Below are 15,649 nucleotides of genomic sequence, written 5' to 3'. Positions count from 1 at the left end.
ATGAATCGGACTTAATACTTTTTTGCCATAGTGTCACAAAACCATTAAGAACGATAAAAATGAAAAAAAAAAAAAAAAAATCAGCACTCTGAAAGGATTCCTAAATCCACAGTCTAAATACTGGATATTCCTAAAGATGTACATTCAGTATGTCAGAGAATTTGTGGGGGAAGAAGATGGGATTTGCAGTGTTTGCTGCATCCTGTGGTCTCCTATTCTGGTCTGGAGAAATGATACAAACACAAATTTTTAAAACTGCCCTCAAACAGCACGGAATAACAGTTGCCAAACTGCACTTCTGTAGAGAAACATTTTTCTTCTTGTTAACAAAGGAATAAAATGAAAGACAGCGCCTCTTAGTTTCAAAATTTAACTGTAAGTAGAGTGCCTGATAAAAGAAACATCATATATGTTTGAAAGATCTGGAATCTGCTGTATCTTTTCTATCACACTTCTCATCTGAAGTCTGTATTTTCTGTCATCTCCATTTATTTCTTCTTTTTTGTTAATCCAAACAGCAGTTTAGTAAAAACACATCTTGAATAAAAATGGGCCTTGTGAAATAATATATATCATTTATGTATCAAATATACGTTCTTGTTACAGAGCACTGCCTACAAACAGGAAACCTCACTATTAAAGTGAACATCCAATTAATTAAGATACTTTAGTAAACTACTTGGATCCTTCAAACACTGCTACTTGAGTACCATTTATCTAGCTCATTCAGCTGTTGAAAAAAATTACTGTACTTTTGATTTTCCACAAGAAATACAAGATTTATTGTAAAAATGAACAGCAACTCAGGAAGAATGAATAAATAAATTCACCCAAAGCATTTGTTTCTGTGTTTTATGTTCATCTTCTATTTGTTGCTTACCAAGAGAAAACAGGTTTGTCTTTTTATAATGCGGGGGTTTTTTTAAGAACCTCCTGTCCATACTGTTAGTAATTTATGCAAAGGTGAAGCAAACATGCCAATCCTACATCTAACTATAGTCAGACAAATAACATCAGCTACTTTTTTTGCAGCTGTGAAGGTTGAAGGATAAGTACCACTGGCAGCTATTTTCTTTTTTAAGACTTTTTCCTTTTTTAATCCCACTGCCAGCAAGCACTGTACAGACTCAGTCACTCAGTTCTTTCTATTGACCTCAACCTTGACCTGTGAAGACTGCCCACCTATGTTTTTTTCCCCACAAAGTAACATATTCTGCCTCCCATCATCTCTAAGAAAAAACAGCTTTCTAACAAGTATTCTTCTAAAATTTGGTATGTTATACTTTTGCTAAATGAACTACAGTTTTGGCAGGATAATTCTGAGCCACCATATAAGCCCAGGCTGTGCATAAACTGATCATAAATGTAAATTTGCACATGACTTTCAAACACCATGCACAAGCAAGAGGGAAAAAAAAGCACACACACGCACACACACACGCTGTCAAAATATAAATGTATCGGTTCTGTGCCTAAATTTGAGCAAAACTATAACCCTTTAGGATTTAATCCAAAATGACTGTTCAAAGACTATTCATTACCCAATAAAATTCAGTTTAAACAAGTAATGTGTAATGAAGCCTGTTCTAAATTCCTGTTAGAGACAAAATTCCCAGGCAAGTATTTTAAAAGGGGCTTATAGGATTTAGGTGCCTATATTTCACTGAAATGCAGTACATTTTGGATGCCTAAATCCAATAGGCTCTTAAGAAAATCGAGCCCCAGGGACATTATTGTAGATTACATACATACATATTATTCAGAACATATCCCATAAATTCACTATGTACATATGTAAACCTAACATGCCTGCAGGTAATGGAACAGTACTTTTCCACTTAAATTATTTAACGTAAGTGTTGAACTTCTATTATATATCAAGCTAACAGCTAATTTTAAATCGCAATCAAGCCATTCTCTGAAAGCACTTTATTTCAGTGGAGGTTTTGCCTGTAAAAGAAATGTAAATCCCTCTAACGAAGGCAGTGTAATCTTTGAATACACAGTCAAAATGGGGCCTGGAATTTCATTCCTAGTGCTAACATTGACACCTTCTGCCACTTCTGCTAGCTCTCAAAAATCTTTTGTGCGTAACTATCTCATCAGTAAAACATGTAGAATGGTGTTTACAGACCTTTCAAAGCACACCAGGCTATATAAAGAAACATATCTACAGAAATACCCAGTATTAATATTAAAGTCTTCTGCAGACGTTGTATGACATCAGTGAGAAGTTCCCTAGAACAAATGACAAGATACGACAGAAGAGTGAAAGTCCAAAATGTAACATATAGGAAAGGCTGGGAAAACAGCCTGTAACAAATCTTCAAAACTCTGCTTCTGGTAATCATTTCAAATTCTTGCTTACATATCACTTGTTCTTTAATGTGCCTGACTCTCACCCACAATCAGAGTGCCAGGTAAGGGCTCAGTATCTGGCTGCAGCAGGCTGAGATCAGAATCTCCTTGAGAACTGCTCCATTTTTACTCGAGAATCTCAAGACTTTCCCATTTTATAATAACATACAGATGCAAAGTTCATTCCTCCTCCCACTAAGTAGGTTCAAGCTTGTCATTGCAATACTGAGAACAAATTCATATCTATTGAATTATATGGTAAAAATACTTTTATCCTTGCTTGTGATTCTCTGTAGTATACTTTAATTATATGCATAATTTCATTTGGGACTTTTTTAAAGATTAAACTGCAACTTGAACTCAATATTCTCCCAAAGACAGGGTCCAGTTCAGCCAAGCTACAAACACAAACAGTATCGTACCCTTACCATACCTTCTTTGCCCTGTGTAATATACCAGTGTAGCATACAAAATTAGCAAATATTTTTACTACTGGAAGTCCTGTTCAGATCGATGGCACAACGGTCCTATTCATTTGACTAGGACTTTGTGTATTGCAAAACTACTGCTCGAGCTAGTCACAGAACAATGCTCTAGTCATATAAGACATGGCAGCAACCATTATGCTCTTACTGTGGCACATCTTATGCAGCAAAATGCAGTATTATTACAAATTATCCTTATTATGCAAAGTCCTATTAAACAAAAAGTCACGCAACCTCATTCACACTAATGGGACTTTGTATGTTAAAGATAACATGCAGTAGCTTTATAAATATTACATAGCAAGAAATTGCCTCTTCTGAAAAAAATGCAATTATTACAAAATGAATTTTCAAAACATTCCCTCTCATGGCCATGAATCTTTGGCAGCTTCTTAAAAAAAAAAAACAAACTAAAAAACAAGCCAAACATTAAGCATAAACAAACAAACTAACCAACCAAAGAAATAAACAACTGGGGTGAAAATGGCAAGTCTTGCCTATTTGACTTTAAAACATCTTATGTTTTGAAAACAAAGACAAATTTCCGGGCTGAATTGCTGTAGAACAACTTTGTTTGATTCATTTTGAAACAATGTAACTAATGCTGATGGCTCATCTCAGGAGGTGCTCTTATACCTGCAAGAGCTACTAGTGACAATAACATAAAATGACTCTGATGGGCTGACTGAATGTAAGGTTTATTCACGTGAGATGAGATTTCAGGAAATGGTCTCATAACATTAAATTCTAAAAAAACAATTACTTAACTGATAGCAAATGAAATTCTGCCATGTTTGTGAAACAGCTTCATCTTACTGACATCAATGGGAGCAGAATCAATCCCAAAATGTTAATAAAATGGTAACAGTTACTTTTCATGGTCAGTATCAGTTACTGAAAATTCTTATTTTAGAATACATTTTCCAATAAAGGGGGCATTATTGTAAAGATCGTTTTATGAAACAAACATTTATTTAAACATTGTACCTTTTAGGAAGCACGCTGATGAAACTAATGCCTAGAACGTCAATTTTCAACAACTGTTTTACATCACACTCGCAGTAAAATTCCCATCTGGGCTGGCAACTTGTGTGCCAAGTTTCAGACAAATGTGATTTGAAACTGCCAGTATATTACACTCAAAAATTCAAGTGAGACACTAATAAAAGGAGACGGATGTTGACAATATATCCTGACATTCCCTTAAAAATACCTATGGTTCTGGGTGCTGTATTAATCTGTTAACAAAACTCTCTAATTATTTATAACTCATTTATATGGCATTAGAATATCATGCCACTAACTTGGTAGAAAACAAGCTAACTGGATATAACTTGTAAGAAAAAAACAGCTGTGCTCTAAAGAATGTAGAAACAGTGCTGCAGACAAAATCTTGTTATTCAGAATCCCGTTAGTTACTGAAAATATGTAATATAACTTTTGTTGATCAATACTCTCATGTAAGCTCTAAATAATGTATGAATCTAGCGGAGAAAAATGCAGCAAATCAAATATGGTGGGAGAATGTTTCAAATTATGAAGAGTAGTATGACTGCTAATCCATAAATCAGAAATCGGAAAGATTGTTGTAATGTGGGAGGGCTCTATTTAATAAAGGTCATTATAACTCCTGGCTCTAGAGCTATAAGATCTAATATCCTCTCTGGTAGCTCTATGATATGCCCATGCATTACTGTTCTTGTTGACAGTCTGTTGCCTTGGAAATATTTCATTATTTCAGTTTTTCCATTTGTAGACCCTTGGCCTTGTGATATGAAGGCCACCCTATTTCATATTTTCGATTATCATTTAAGCAATCTTCTGAAGCTATTTATATAAAAGCAAGTGTTAGACAATGCATATCATCATTTATCACTGCTATGTTTAAGCTCATGCTCTAGAAAGAAATGCCAAAATAAAGGGGTTTTTTTCTCTTTCACTTTAAACCAATAGCACTCTGATATTATGATATGCTTTACAAATCAATGTTGGCATATCATATGCATGACACTTCTGTCTATTTAATTTTCTTGGTTATATAGCCACACAATTGAAAAACTCTAAACTGCTACTGTAACTGTAAAATTTGCTAACACTGGTAGTTTAAAAGGAAATCAAACAAATGTAAGTAACTTTTCAAACATTGTTTAAAAAACCTCCACAGGTGAAAAAAGTTTCAAGGCAATTCAAGTGCTTGGTTGCATCAGAGACTGTTACTTTTTACATTTGTTTTGTAAGCACTGACCCCTTACTTGAAAAAATGTAACACAATCTACCTAAATGTTGTGGAAGCAAAGACTAAACAACAAATGTACACAAAGTTCAGTTACAGGATTCTTAATCTTGAGCACTAGTCTGCTGAAGTAGTAATTAAGAAGAGACTGCAAAAACCCTTCAGTAACTCATATGCGCCCATATTTCAAATAGCTTGGCGCACACAGCTGAAAGGATGTGTTCAAAACCAGCTCAAATAAACAGTCACATGCAAGACTTCAGGAGCACATTGCATAACTTTTAATAAAACGTACGTGAGTGCCGGTTTATTGAAGCATTGATCCACCTTCTCCAAAAACTTTGTTGTTGTTGTTTTTATTAAGGAACAAACAGGTTGCCATTATATCTGCTACAAAAAAATATCATCAACTTCTACATGTAATATTTATAACTAAACTGTTCAGAGCATTGTAAAGAGTGATAACACAGTGAACCCTAAGGGCAAAAAACAACTGCCTGGACACTAGGCCAAGTTTGTGACTATTAGTGTTCCAGGAATTTAGACCACTTTTTTTTTTCCCCTGAAATGATTACTCCTCCCACTCCCTACAGGGAAAAACTACTCCGATCCAACCTTTAAAATGACAGCATCAGAGCTGAACAAGAAGATGCTATTAAAGGGCATTAAATTAAATACAGTATATCCTCCTACAACTTCAATCAGAATTTCAGACCAAGTGTTATTTAGTTCAGCTCTCAAGTGGAGCAGAATAACAAATCGCGCACTTTGATTTACCTTCTCCGAATGCCAAATGGAGACAGGTGATAAAGAAAGCACTCATGCACAGGCTATGAAGTTTCCCCTAGAAATTAATTCTATCTTCAAGATTCCTATCTCAGAGAAATTCCCAAAATGGCACACAAATATGCTTCTGCTGGAGAGATTACTGAAGCTATCCTGGCAAATACACTTAACACTAATATAGTACCATTCTCAGAAAGAAGACAGGAGAATTGTGTGTTGGGGGGGGGGGGGGACGACGACAGGATGTATTGATAGAAATTGTTTTTTCAACAAAGAACTCTGCAGGAGAAAAGCCTGCTGCTGTAAGTGTTATTAACACAGTAGAAATGCCTTTGCAGCCACTGAAATGGAGATTTTTAAAAAATATTTATAGTTGAAGATGAAAATCTCCAAGTTTAGTCATTGACTTCTGAGGATGCACTGTTTTCCCATTACATGTATCTCCAAATTGTGCTACATATCAATATAGCCTTGTCAAAGTGCAACAGTTAATACTAATGCATCTAACACAGCCACGCTGACACATCAGTGGCGAATATGAAATGTATGGTTTTCTGATACCGGGAAGTCTGCTTCCTTAGGAAAAATGGCATAGCTATTTAGATAAGATCTGAAGCTTTTGGAAGTTGTACCAGAAGTGCTGATCACACAAAAAAATATAAGTTTGAAGTTAAGATTAAAATAAGCCCGATTCCCTGGACTTTATTTTTGTTTAAATATTTTTCAGACTTCTGCTGTGGAATATAAACCGAGTAACACACACTCCAGCTACTTTTAAAAGCTGTCCAAATGTTAACTTCCATTTCCACAGCTAACCAGGCACCTTCCTCACCCCCCACCCACAAGTTCACTTCTAACGGTGCAGGCGGGGGGGGGGGGGAGGGGAGGGGAAAGGAGGGGAGCCCACCCCAAACCCTCTGGCTGCTCTCCTTCTGGGCATACACATCGCAGGGTAGCGATGGGGCTTTGAATACTTTTGTAAGAATCACAAAGTAACATCACATGAACTTGTACTCTTGTTTCCTACCAGTCACTTCTAGAAAGATTCACTTTACTAGAACAAATCCGCTACGGGCAATTCGTGTCACCAGCAGAGCAGATTAATAGCCAGCACTCTCCCCCAACAAAAGTGCGTGGGGCAGGCGGCGGGCCGGGAAGCAAACGGGGGGTAGCGCGACCACCCCCCCCCCCCCCCCCCCCCGCCCCCCGGCCCCCGCCTCCCTCCCCGGGCCCCGCGCACCGCCTCCCCGCCCGCCCGTGCACCGGCTCCGCTCTGCCCACCCCGAGGGGCGCCGGCACCCGCGGCCCGCCCGGCGGCGGCGGGGCGGAAGGGCCGGGCCGGGCCGGGCCGGGCAGACCCGCAGGCGCGGCCGGCGGCGCGGCCCCCCCCCCTCTCCGGCCTAGCGGCACTTGAACCGCACCGGCGGAGCCGGCCCCTCCGCCCGCCAAGTCGGGCCTGGCGCGGCGCCCCGCCGCCCCCGGGGCCGCCGAACGGCGGGGACCGCCTGGGGGGGCCTCCCGCCCCCGCACACACACACACACACACGCGCGCTCGCTCTCTCTCACACACACACACACACGCCCGCTCGCCAACGCGCCCCGCCGAGCACCGGCTCCGCCGAGCCGCGGCGGTGCGGCTGCCGGAGCGGGGCTGCTGCTGCTGCGCGGCTCGCCCTGTGTGTGTGCGTGTGTGTGTGTGTGTGTGCGTGTGTGTGTGTGCGGCTGGCGGTACGCACTAGGAGGAACTCCCGGTGCCCGGCTGTGCGAGCAGCGGGTGCCGGCGGCAGGTCCCCCCACCCCGGCATGGCAGCCAGCCCCGGCCCCCGGCGGCGGCGGCACGGCACGGCCCGGCGCTGCTGCGGCTGCTGCTGCTGCTGCAGGTTCAATAAAGAGAAAGTGTTACCGTTCTCGCCTGGAAGGATCCTGCTGAAAGCTTGGCTTGGTGGGCGCCATCTTCCTGGGATTTTTTTTTTTTTTTCCTCCTCTCTCCCTTACTTTTCCCCCTCCTGATGTTGGTGTGTGTTGTGTGTCTAGCAGCAGCAGCGGCGGCAGCAGCAATGGCCCTGGTTAGCCAGACAGGCTAAGGAAAAGTACTGAGGCCAAAGCATCGCGGGCTCCCACTCCTCCGCGCAGTCCTGGTGCAGGTTGCTCGCTCGCTTGCTTGCTAGCGCTGCTGCTGCCGCTGCCGCCGTCCATAAGCCGAGGAGCGGAGGGAGCCGGGGCCCCGCCGGCCCCAGAGACATGCCCAGCGCAAGCAGCGGCGGCGGCCGGCGGCGGCGGCGGGGAGAGCGAGCCGCGGCGCAGCCCCGGCGGGCAGCCCGGCCGCTGGCATCGCCCGGCAGGTGCGGCACACACACGCACACACACACACGCACACACACACGCACACACACACACGCTCTCTCTCGCACACTCGCACACACTCACACCGCCGCGCCCGCGGGCCAGACTACGCGGGGTGCCAGGCCATGGGGCCAGCGAGGCGGGGGCGGGGGCGGGGGAGGGAAGGAGGGGAGTCAGGGATCTCCGGGCTTGACCGCTGTGAAAGTATTTCTGGGCATTTTCCAGCTGCTTCCCCAGCTCCGCTCCCACTCTGCGTGCAGGGGACGCAGCCTCCGCTGCCGGCGCAACAACGCCACTCAGTTGCAGTTTCGCACACTTTCCTCCTCTGGAGTCTGGGCTCCAGCGGGAAGGGGCTGAGGGAGGCAGGGACTCTCCGCAACTCGGCGGGCGCAGGCGGCGTGTCCCCCGTGGGCTCCCACGGCCGAGGCCGGGCCAGGGCGGGGGGCGACCGGCCGGGGGGTGCGAGCGCCCTGCGGCCCAACGGGGCCGGACGCGGAGGTACCCGACGGCCGCCCCGCGGGGACGGCGGCGACCCCCGCACCCCCCGGCCCCCTCCGGGAACGTGCGCGCACGTCCTGAGAGTACGCGCTGGGTGCTAGCGGCATCAGGGGCGCAGTGCTGGGGACGCTAACTGAGAGTGATGACCCGCTTTGTTGGGAGAGGGTATAGCACTTCACGCTGTTTTATTGGAGATTATGAAACTAATCACGAAAGAAAGGAGCGGGGGAAAGAAACCGCTACCTTAATTGTTCCTTCCAGGACATCGGGAAAACCCGAGCGCTGAGAGCTTTTAAAGGAGGAATCCCTCCTTCGCTAAAAGCTAAAAGCCTTCCACCTCCAAGGGAACTTTGCGGCTGCTCTGCTGCTGCTGCTGCTGCTGCCGCCTGGGAAGTACAGCGTCCTGGGCCTGATCCTGCTCCCCGAGAAAAACCACCCGGCTTTCTTGGGGAAAGGAGCAAACCCCACAGGTCGAGGGGGTTTATTCACAAGAAACGTTTCGGCAGCCTCTCCAAAAGTTTGGGGTGGGGTTTTTTTTTTCCGGGGGTGGGGGGGTGAGCGCGCGTGGGAGCCGCAGGGGAGAGCCGGTGGGGAAGAAGTTAGCGAAGCACCTGGAAGTTTGGCTGCGGGGCGCCGTCCGCGCACCAGGGCCCGGAGGGTTTCTGACCGCAGGAGGCACGCGGGCCGGCGTAACTTTGCGCGGAGCGGCCCGGGCCACCCGCGCAGCCCCGGTTGGCGGGGGGGCAGCTGCCGCCCGCCCCGCGCTGCGCACGTGCGGCCGTTGTGCACGTGCGCAGCCGCCGGTGGGATGGCGGCCGCCCGGCCTCGGGTCCCACGGCGGCGGTACCACGGGGCTGGCAGCGCGGCCGGGGGTGCAGGTGGAGTTGAAGAACTGGACGGGGGAGGGGGGTGTCTAGAAAGTACCACATGCCGTTCCCTGCCGGCAAATCTGTCTCCTCGCCTCCAAAAAAAAAAAAAAAGTTAACAGGTGTCACCTCGGCTTTTGCAACAGCATAGGAAGGTGTCGGTGTCTGCTATAATTTAAGCGTTTACGGAAAGCACGAAGAAAAATCTTTCGACATAAAGCACGCTGTTTTGTCGATAATACATAGTCAAAATTTGGAAGAAGTGCAAAAATGGTTCCCCCTGTTAGGCTAGTGTGCGAGACATCCAGGCTGGTCTGGATCCCTGTTAGTCAAAGTACTTGGATGCCTCCTAAACACTATTTGAATTAGAGGTGTTAGTAGTTTGTCAGAGAAGTATTGCTTTTGTAACTTCTTTCTGATTACAGACTGACATAATCAAACTATTAAACGCGAGGTACTAAAAAATTGCATGCTGCCTTGTCTATATATTTCTGTTTAACTTAAAGTCTCCAGAGGTCCCTTTCATTTGTCTAAAAGCCAATCTGACATTTCTGACCCTTGACTTCCCCACTTCACAGACTAAACTATTGTGATTGCTGCCTGTACTTCCTCGTTAAAGTGTCCGTCAGTTTCCATTGTAATTTAAATATTTTATAAGTGACAAAAATCATACAGAAACCATGAAAAGAAATAAACTTTAATCCATTCTTTATATCTCTCACATTCAAGTTTTATATATATATATATATATACACACACATATATATATATATGAAAGGTCGGTGTGTTTGCTTGAGCAAAACAAGACTCATACTTAGTTTCAAATGTTTCTCAGCTAAGAAAGTGTTTAGGCATCATCAGGGGTTATTGTAGGAGTATCAGCTTCCTACTAATTTCTCATTTAATAAAACCTACAAAAGTTACCACCAAACGCTTTCTATCATGGGCACCAAATGGAAAATACATCATGTGTTTTCCAAACCTATAGGAAGCAACTCAAAGTTGCTTAACAGCAAAACAGGCAATGGTCGATTACCTATATCTGGCTCCTAAACCAATTAAGTTTGAAATATTATGCTGAAACTTCCTATGATATTTTTTTTTTCTTTTACCTCATAGAGATATTTAGTTCGGATATTGAGATTACACCGCATTTTTCTCGGTATTTAATTTAATGCAATAGTGGAAAGAAAGATACTTGGGACAGTGCCATTTTTCTTGCATTTAGAGAAGTGTAAAGGTTCTGTTCTGATTTCAGCCTACATTTATCTGTTGTAATCTTTTTTTCTTTTTTTTTTTTGTTGTTTTTTCGAGGGTTCAGCTTCGGTTACAAGTTTATGATAGAGAAAACTAACAGATTCAAACTTCAAGTTTTGCCTTGTAGAAACACGAAGAAATGTCAGGTAATTAATTAAGCTTCATGTTAGTATCAGCACATATCGATGAATTGTTAGGGGGAATGGGGTAGGTCTTTAAACTTCATTATGACTTACTGCCAACTTTCTAAGCTTTACTTCCTAAAGGCGCTCTCTGTGAATTTCCTGCATTTGCATTAGAATGCATTTAAAATGAAAAAATAACAGTGCTGAGTATACTTAGGGTTTCGTGCTATATTTCCCTGTAGTAACAGGTGACATGATAATACTGTTAAACTACAATGTGGAATTGCAAGTGTGCAACCCCAAGTGAAAATTGTTCTCTTTCTTGGTTGAAAGCAAATTATCAATCAGCATACCATGATCAATTATCCCCCTGGCTGCCACACACTGGGATTTGCACAAGGCATTGACATTGAGAAATTCCTCTTTAAAAAGGATGAGCGGACGGGATCCCAAACTTTGCAGTAGCCAAGCTAAGCTGCCGGGGTCTCACTTTTTTTTTTTTTTCTCTATTGTTGCTTCCCAGCTCATCCAAGACAAAACTAGGAGATTGTGTTTACTTCTCAGTGCATTTTAAAAGATGCTGTATTGAAAAAAAAAAGGTAAAAACCCTCCCCTCCAACCAAGCGCCCTCCCAACAAACAGCAAGGAGAGATTAAAAAAAAAAAAAAAAAAAAAAAAAAAGGAAAACAAAGAAACACAAAAGCACAAAGAAAAAGCAAGTGAGGGAGCCTCGGGAAGAGCCGCACACCCCTCTCCCACTCGGTTCTCACCGTTGTTGGTAGGAGGTGATGCCCTGGACGTTTTGCGGGTTGCCGTTGGCCGCGGCGCCGGCTCGCCCCATGCCCGGCGCCGCCGGCACCCCCCCGGCCGCCCCGCCGGCCGCCGCCGCCGTCACCTGCACGCTGAAATCCGGGAAGATCCTGATCATCCCCGCGGCTCAGCACCCGGCGAGTCTCGGCGAAGAGGTGCAGCAGCAGCGACTCTCCCTCCGGCGGCTGCAGCAGCAGAGCCAGGCACACTGCAATCCCATTAGTGAGTGGCGGCCACTGTGAGTGAGGAAGGGCGCTTTGATGTGAGCTGCTGGGCTGAGATTGAGAGGAGTTTGGGGGGGCTGGAGGTAAAGGGAGGGGGGGATTTTTACCGAATTGCAAACATGCAACGCGTGAAGATTTGAGGGGGTGGGGGTGGGGGTTGGGGGGTTGGAGGGTGGAATATCAGAGCTACAAAAAAAAAAAAAAAAAAAAAAAAAAGGTATGTCTAATACCACTGGAGCTGTAGATATAAGAGAAAAATCCAGGCTGAGGAGGGACAGGGAGGAGAGAGGGGGGCGCAATTACTTTAGCGGTGCAGTGAAAATGATGAGCAGCAAATGTTGCCTTTTTTCCCTCCTCCTTCTCGTCCCTCCACCCCTCACCCTCCACCCAAAATGCAAGTCTTAGAGGATTTCTCTGTCTCAATGAAGTAATAATAAAGGCGGCTGACCACAGTCTGGGCTAGCGCCAACTGTGCGGGGGGGAGGGGGAGGAATATCCCTGCTCCCAGAGTCCTGAGGAGAAGAGGAAGAGTGGAGGATTGTTGCAGCGCAAGTTCTTGCTCTTGGTAACTTGCTTTTGCTCCCCCCCCCCCCCCCCCCCCCTTCTTTCTCTCTGTGAAGGGACGGTTTTCACAAGCGAGGAAATGCGCCGCTTTTGTGCAATGGCAGAGTTTGTTCCCTATTATAGGGAGCTGACTCTCCTCCCCTCCTAGTGTGCAGCAATGTTACTGCTAGTCAAACTTGTAAGGTGTGCGGTGTGTGTGCACGCACTGATCCCTACCGCTGCTTCAACATATCAATTATACCGCCCAGAGCTGCGAAAAAAAAAAACCCAAAAACAAACCAAACCAAAAAAACCCAACCCCCACAAAAAAAAAAACCCATAACAAAACCCAAGCAAACCTCGCAAAGCTCCCCCCCCGGGTGCGGCAGGCACCGCACCAGCAGCGGCCAGGAGGGCGGCTTGGCCCCGCCGTCCCCGCGGGACGCGCGGCCGCGGCTCCTTTGTGCCGCCCCGGGCTGCGCAGCCCTGCCCGCCCGCCGCTCACGCCGCCGCCAAGTCCTTATCCCTGGCCGCGGCGCTGCGGGGCTCCGCCAGCCCACCGGGGCCGTGCCGCTGCCCCTGCCGCCCGCCGAGCCCGCCCGGCCGCGGCGCTGCGCTGCGCTACGCGGGGCGGCCGCCGGCAGGGGAGCGCGGAAAGTTGGGCGGGAGCGCGGGTCGGCGGCGGGACGCCCCCCCACCCCACCCTGGCGGCTCCCCCGCCTGGTGCGGGCGGCAGCGCGGCCACGGGAGCCCCCTCTCCGCTCTGCGGTGCTCGGCGGGTGCTGCCGGGGCTGCGCTCCGCGTCCCCTCCGCCCTGCAGCTGCAGCGGGAGGCCAGGGGTGAGGAGGCTGTCCCGCAGGGCAGGGGGGAGCCGAGCCGCCCGGCGAGTCAGGGGCAGCAGGGAACGGGGGGCAAAAGGGACACACACACCCACACACGTCCCGTCCCGTCCTGTCCCGTCGTCGGGTCCCACCACACCTCCCCGCTGCCGCGGTGTGACTCTGACACCGCGGACCTGTAGCTCCAAGCTGCGGGTCCTGGAGCTGAGCGCGGCGTCTGCCGGGGACCGCGGGCTGTGTCCGCCCGGCGGAGGGGCTGTGTCCGCCCGGCGGAGGGGCTGTGTCCGCCCGGCGGAGGGGCTGTGCGCGCCCGGCGGAGGGGCTGTGTCCGCCCGGCGGAGGGGCTGTGCGCGCCCCGCGGAGGGGCTGTGCCCGCCCGGCGGAGGGGCTGTGCGCGCCCCGCGGAGGGGCTGTGCGCGCCCGGCGGAGGGGCTGTGCCCGCCCGGCGGAGGGGCTGTGCGCGCCCCGCGGAGGGGCCCCGCAGCAGACAGCGACGCGCCGAGGGAGCGCACCTTGCATGCGCGTTAGCTGCGCAGCTGACCCGCTTCTGCGGCAAGCGCGGCTCGCAGCAAGGGGAGCTGCGTGGGACGGAAGGCAGGTTGCACTCCAGAATACCCGTGGTGTTGGGAAGGCTATGGCAGCATCTCTGGCAGGGGCAGACGTCCCAGGCTGCCCCGTCACTCCAAAGACATTGTAATCTTTGCTTCCGTAAATCAGAGCTGTCACCTGGGCCACTCTCCCCTTTTCCCAGGCAACTGTGTGCCTCTTGGAATCATAGCTTGGTTCCTAATCTAACAATATCCTCCTATCCTGACTTTCCACTGCTGTTCCAAACCAAATTAAGACACACCAACTTTATGTTAAAACAGAATCTGCGTTCAAATCCTTTGTATTAAAAAGCATCTGTGTTTGCATTCTGTTTTAATACAAAATGCTTTGGATTGCAGCTAATACCAGGAGATATGAAACTGGTTAGTCCCCACATGTTGCACATAAAAAGAATTCATAATGAGCATCTGTGGGATGTGGAATGGATCCCATGAGTTAGCTGAAGACCTCATAACGTAAGAGCTGAGAAGCCTAAGTGAATTATGACTCTCCTTCCTCGCAAGTAGGATTAATTTTCTATCCCACTTATATTCATTATCTATCCTGTTTATACTATAGGGACATCAATTGTTTGAGTGTTAAATATGAAGGCTTTACAGAAACGTGTAGGTTAGATAGCTTGCGGTGAAGAGGGGGGATGTTATTGCTAGGAAAAATGTTATTCAATCTACATGTTTAAAGAGCAGTATTAGATGAAGCTGCTCACTTTTTTAAGGGACTGCAAATTCTGTGCCTTTCTCTTACAACATATTTAAAATGTAAGGTTTACAAAGTACCCTCCATCTGCCTGTGGCCCTCTCAGTGGTGTCAATAGGAATTTTGCATGCAGATGTAGGCCCGTATACGGCCTTTAGAGAGCAGGTCAATAAATGGCTGGAGGAATAATTAAAGACTTCTGAGCTGCTCCTTTCCTTTTTCTTACAATATAGTACAAGACTGGCATGAATATAGGCTGGGCTACCACTCTAATTGGCTATGGAATAACACTGAAAGGAATTTAAATGTGGGTAGTAGCCATTTTCCAAATGATCACTCCATTACAGTAGTTTTGTCTGTCAATGTATGGCCAGGCAGTAGAGTGGATGTAATCATGTCGAAGTCCCCATCCATTGATTGTCACTCTTTGCTCTACAGTGGCAACTCTAAGCAGATTTCCATGTTTCAAACGGACAGCCAGGACAGAGAGCCTGTCTTTTGCCAAGTTTGCTTCAGCATAGTCCTGAAAGTCACCGCTTTTCACCCGCATAGGCAGAACCAGGTTCTGTTGATACTTAATAAGATCTTTTATGACTATTGATTAATATCTTAATTTAAGTGTGAATGTAACTGAAAAGTCAGTCTTGATACCTTTGCTTCCACAAGTAGTCCCACAGAGTCACTGGAACTACTGACAAGTAGTTATGAATAAGACAAGCAGGATTCAGAGGTACGTTTGTGAATGTCTACAGAAAACAGAACCATTTTCTTTCTCATAGCCCTTAAAAGGTGTCAAATAAATAAAAAAACCCCAACACATTATCTCTGAAGAAAAGCCTGTTTGATTGTTTGAATCTTTTTTTCCCAAATTAATCACGATGGTGGAATCCAGTTAGAATTTCTGAAACTTATTCTCTAGACCAATGAAAATATCAATAATCAAGCTTATACTCTGTGCTATATTAAATAGCGTGGAC

At 46.7% G+C, this 15,649-nt stretch overlaps 2 protein-coding genes across 2 annotated transcripts in view; both read right to left on the bottom strand.

The window, feature by feature from the left end:
• LOC102052852 (neuronal PAS domain-containing protein 3) overlaps positions 1-8,299 on the bottom strand; it is a 613,283-nt gene extending 604,984 nt beyond the window's left edge. The window contains exon 1 of the mRNA XM_055717189.1: positions 7,766-8,299. Coding sequence (XP_055573164.1) covers positions 7,766-7,815 — 50 coding nt within the window. The 5' untranslated portion in view covers positions 7,816-8,299. The remainder of the gene's footprint in view (positions 1-7,765) is intronic.
• A 719-nt stretch (positions 8,300-9,018) lies between these two features.
• On the bottom strand, positions 9,019-12,015 carry LOC129736537 (transcription initiation factor TFIID subunit 4-like). The gene is made up of 2 exons (XM_055717024.1): positions 11,722-12,015; positions 9,019-9,664 (listed from the first exon to the last, which is right to left on the bottom strand). Exons 1-2 carry the CDS (start codon positions 11,877-11,879, stop codon positions 9,019-9,021), a joined length of 804 nt encoding a protein of 267 aa, XP_055572999.1. The 5' UTR covers positions 11,880-12,015.
• Positions 12,016-15,649: the final 3,634 nt, after the last annotated feature.

The sequence above is a fragment of the Falco cherrug genome, chromosome 7, assembly GCF_023634085.1.
Source record: "Falco cherrug isolate bFalChe1 chromosome 7, bFalChe1.pri, whole genome shotgun sequence".
NCBI classification, from domain to species: domain Eukaryota; kingdom Metazoa; phylum Chordata; class Aves; order Falconiformes; family Falconidae; genus Falco; species Falco cherrug.
The sequence above is the reverse complement of the archived record's forward strand: the minus strand, read 5'-3'. Positions and strand labels throughout refer to the sequence as shown.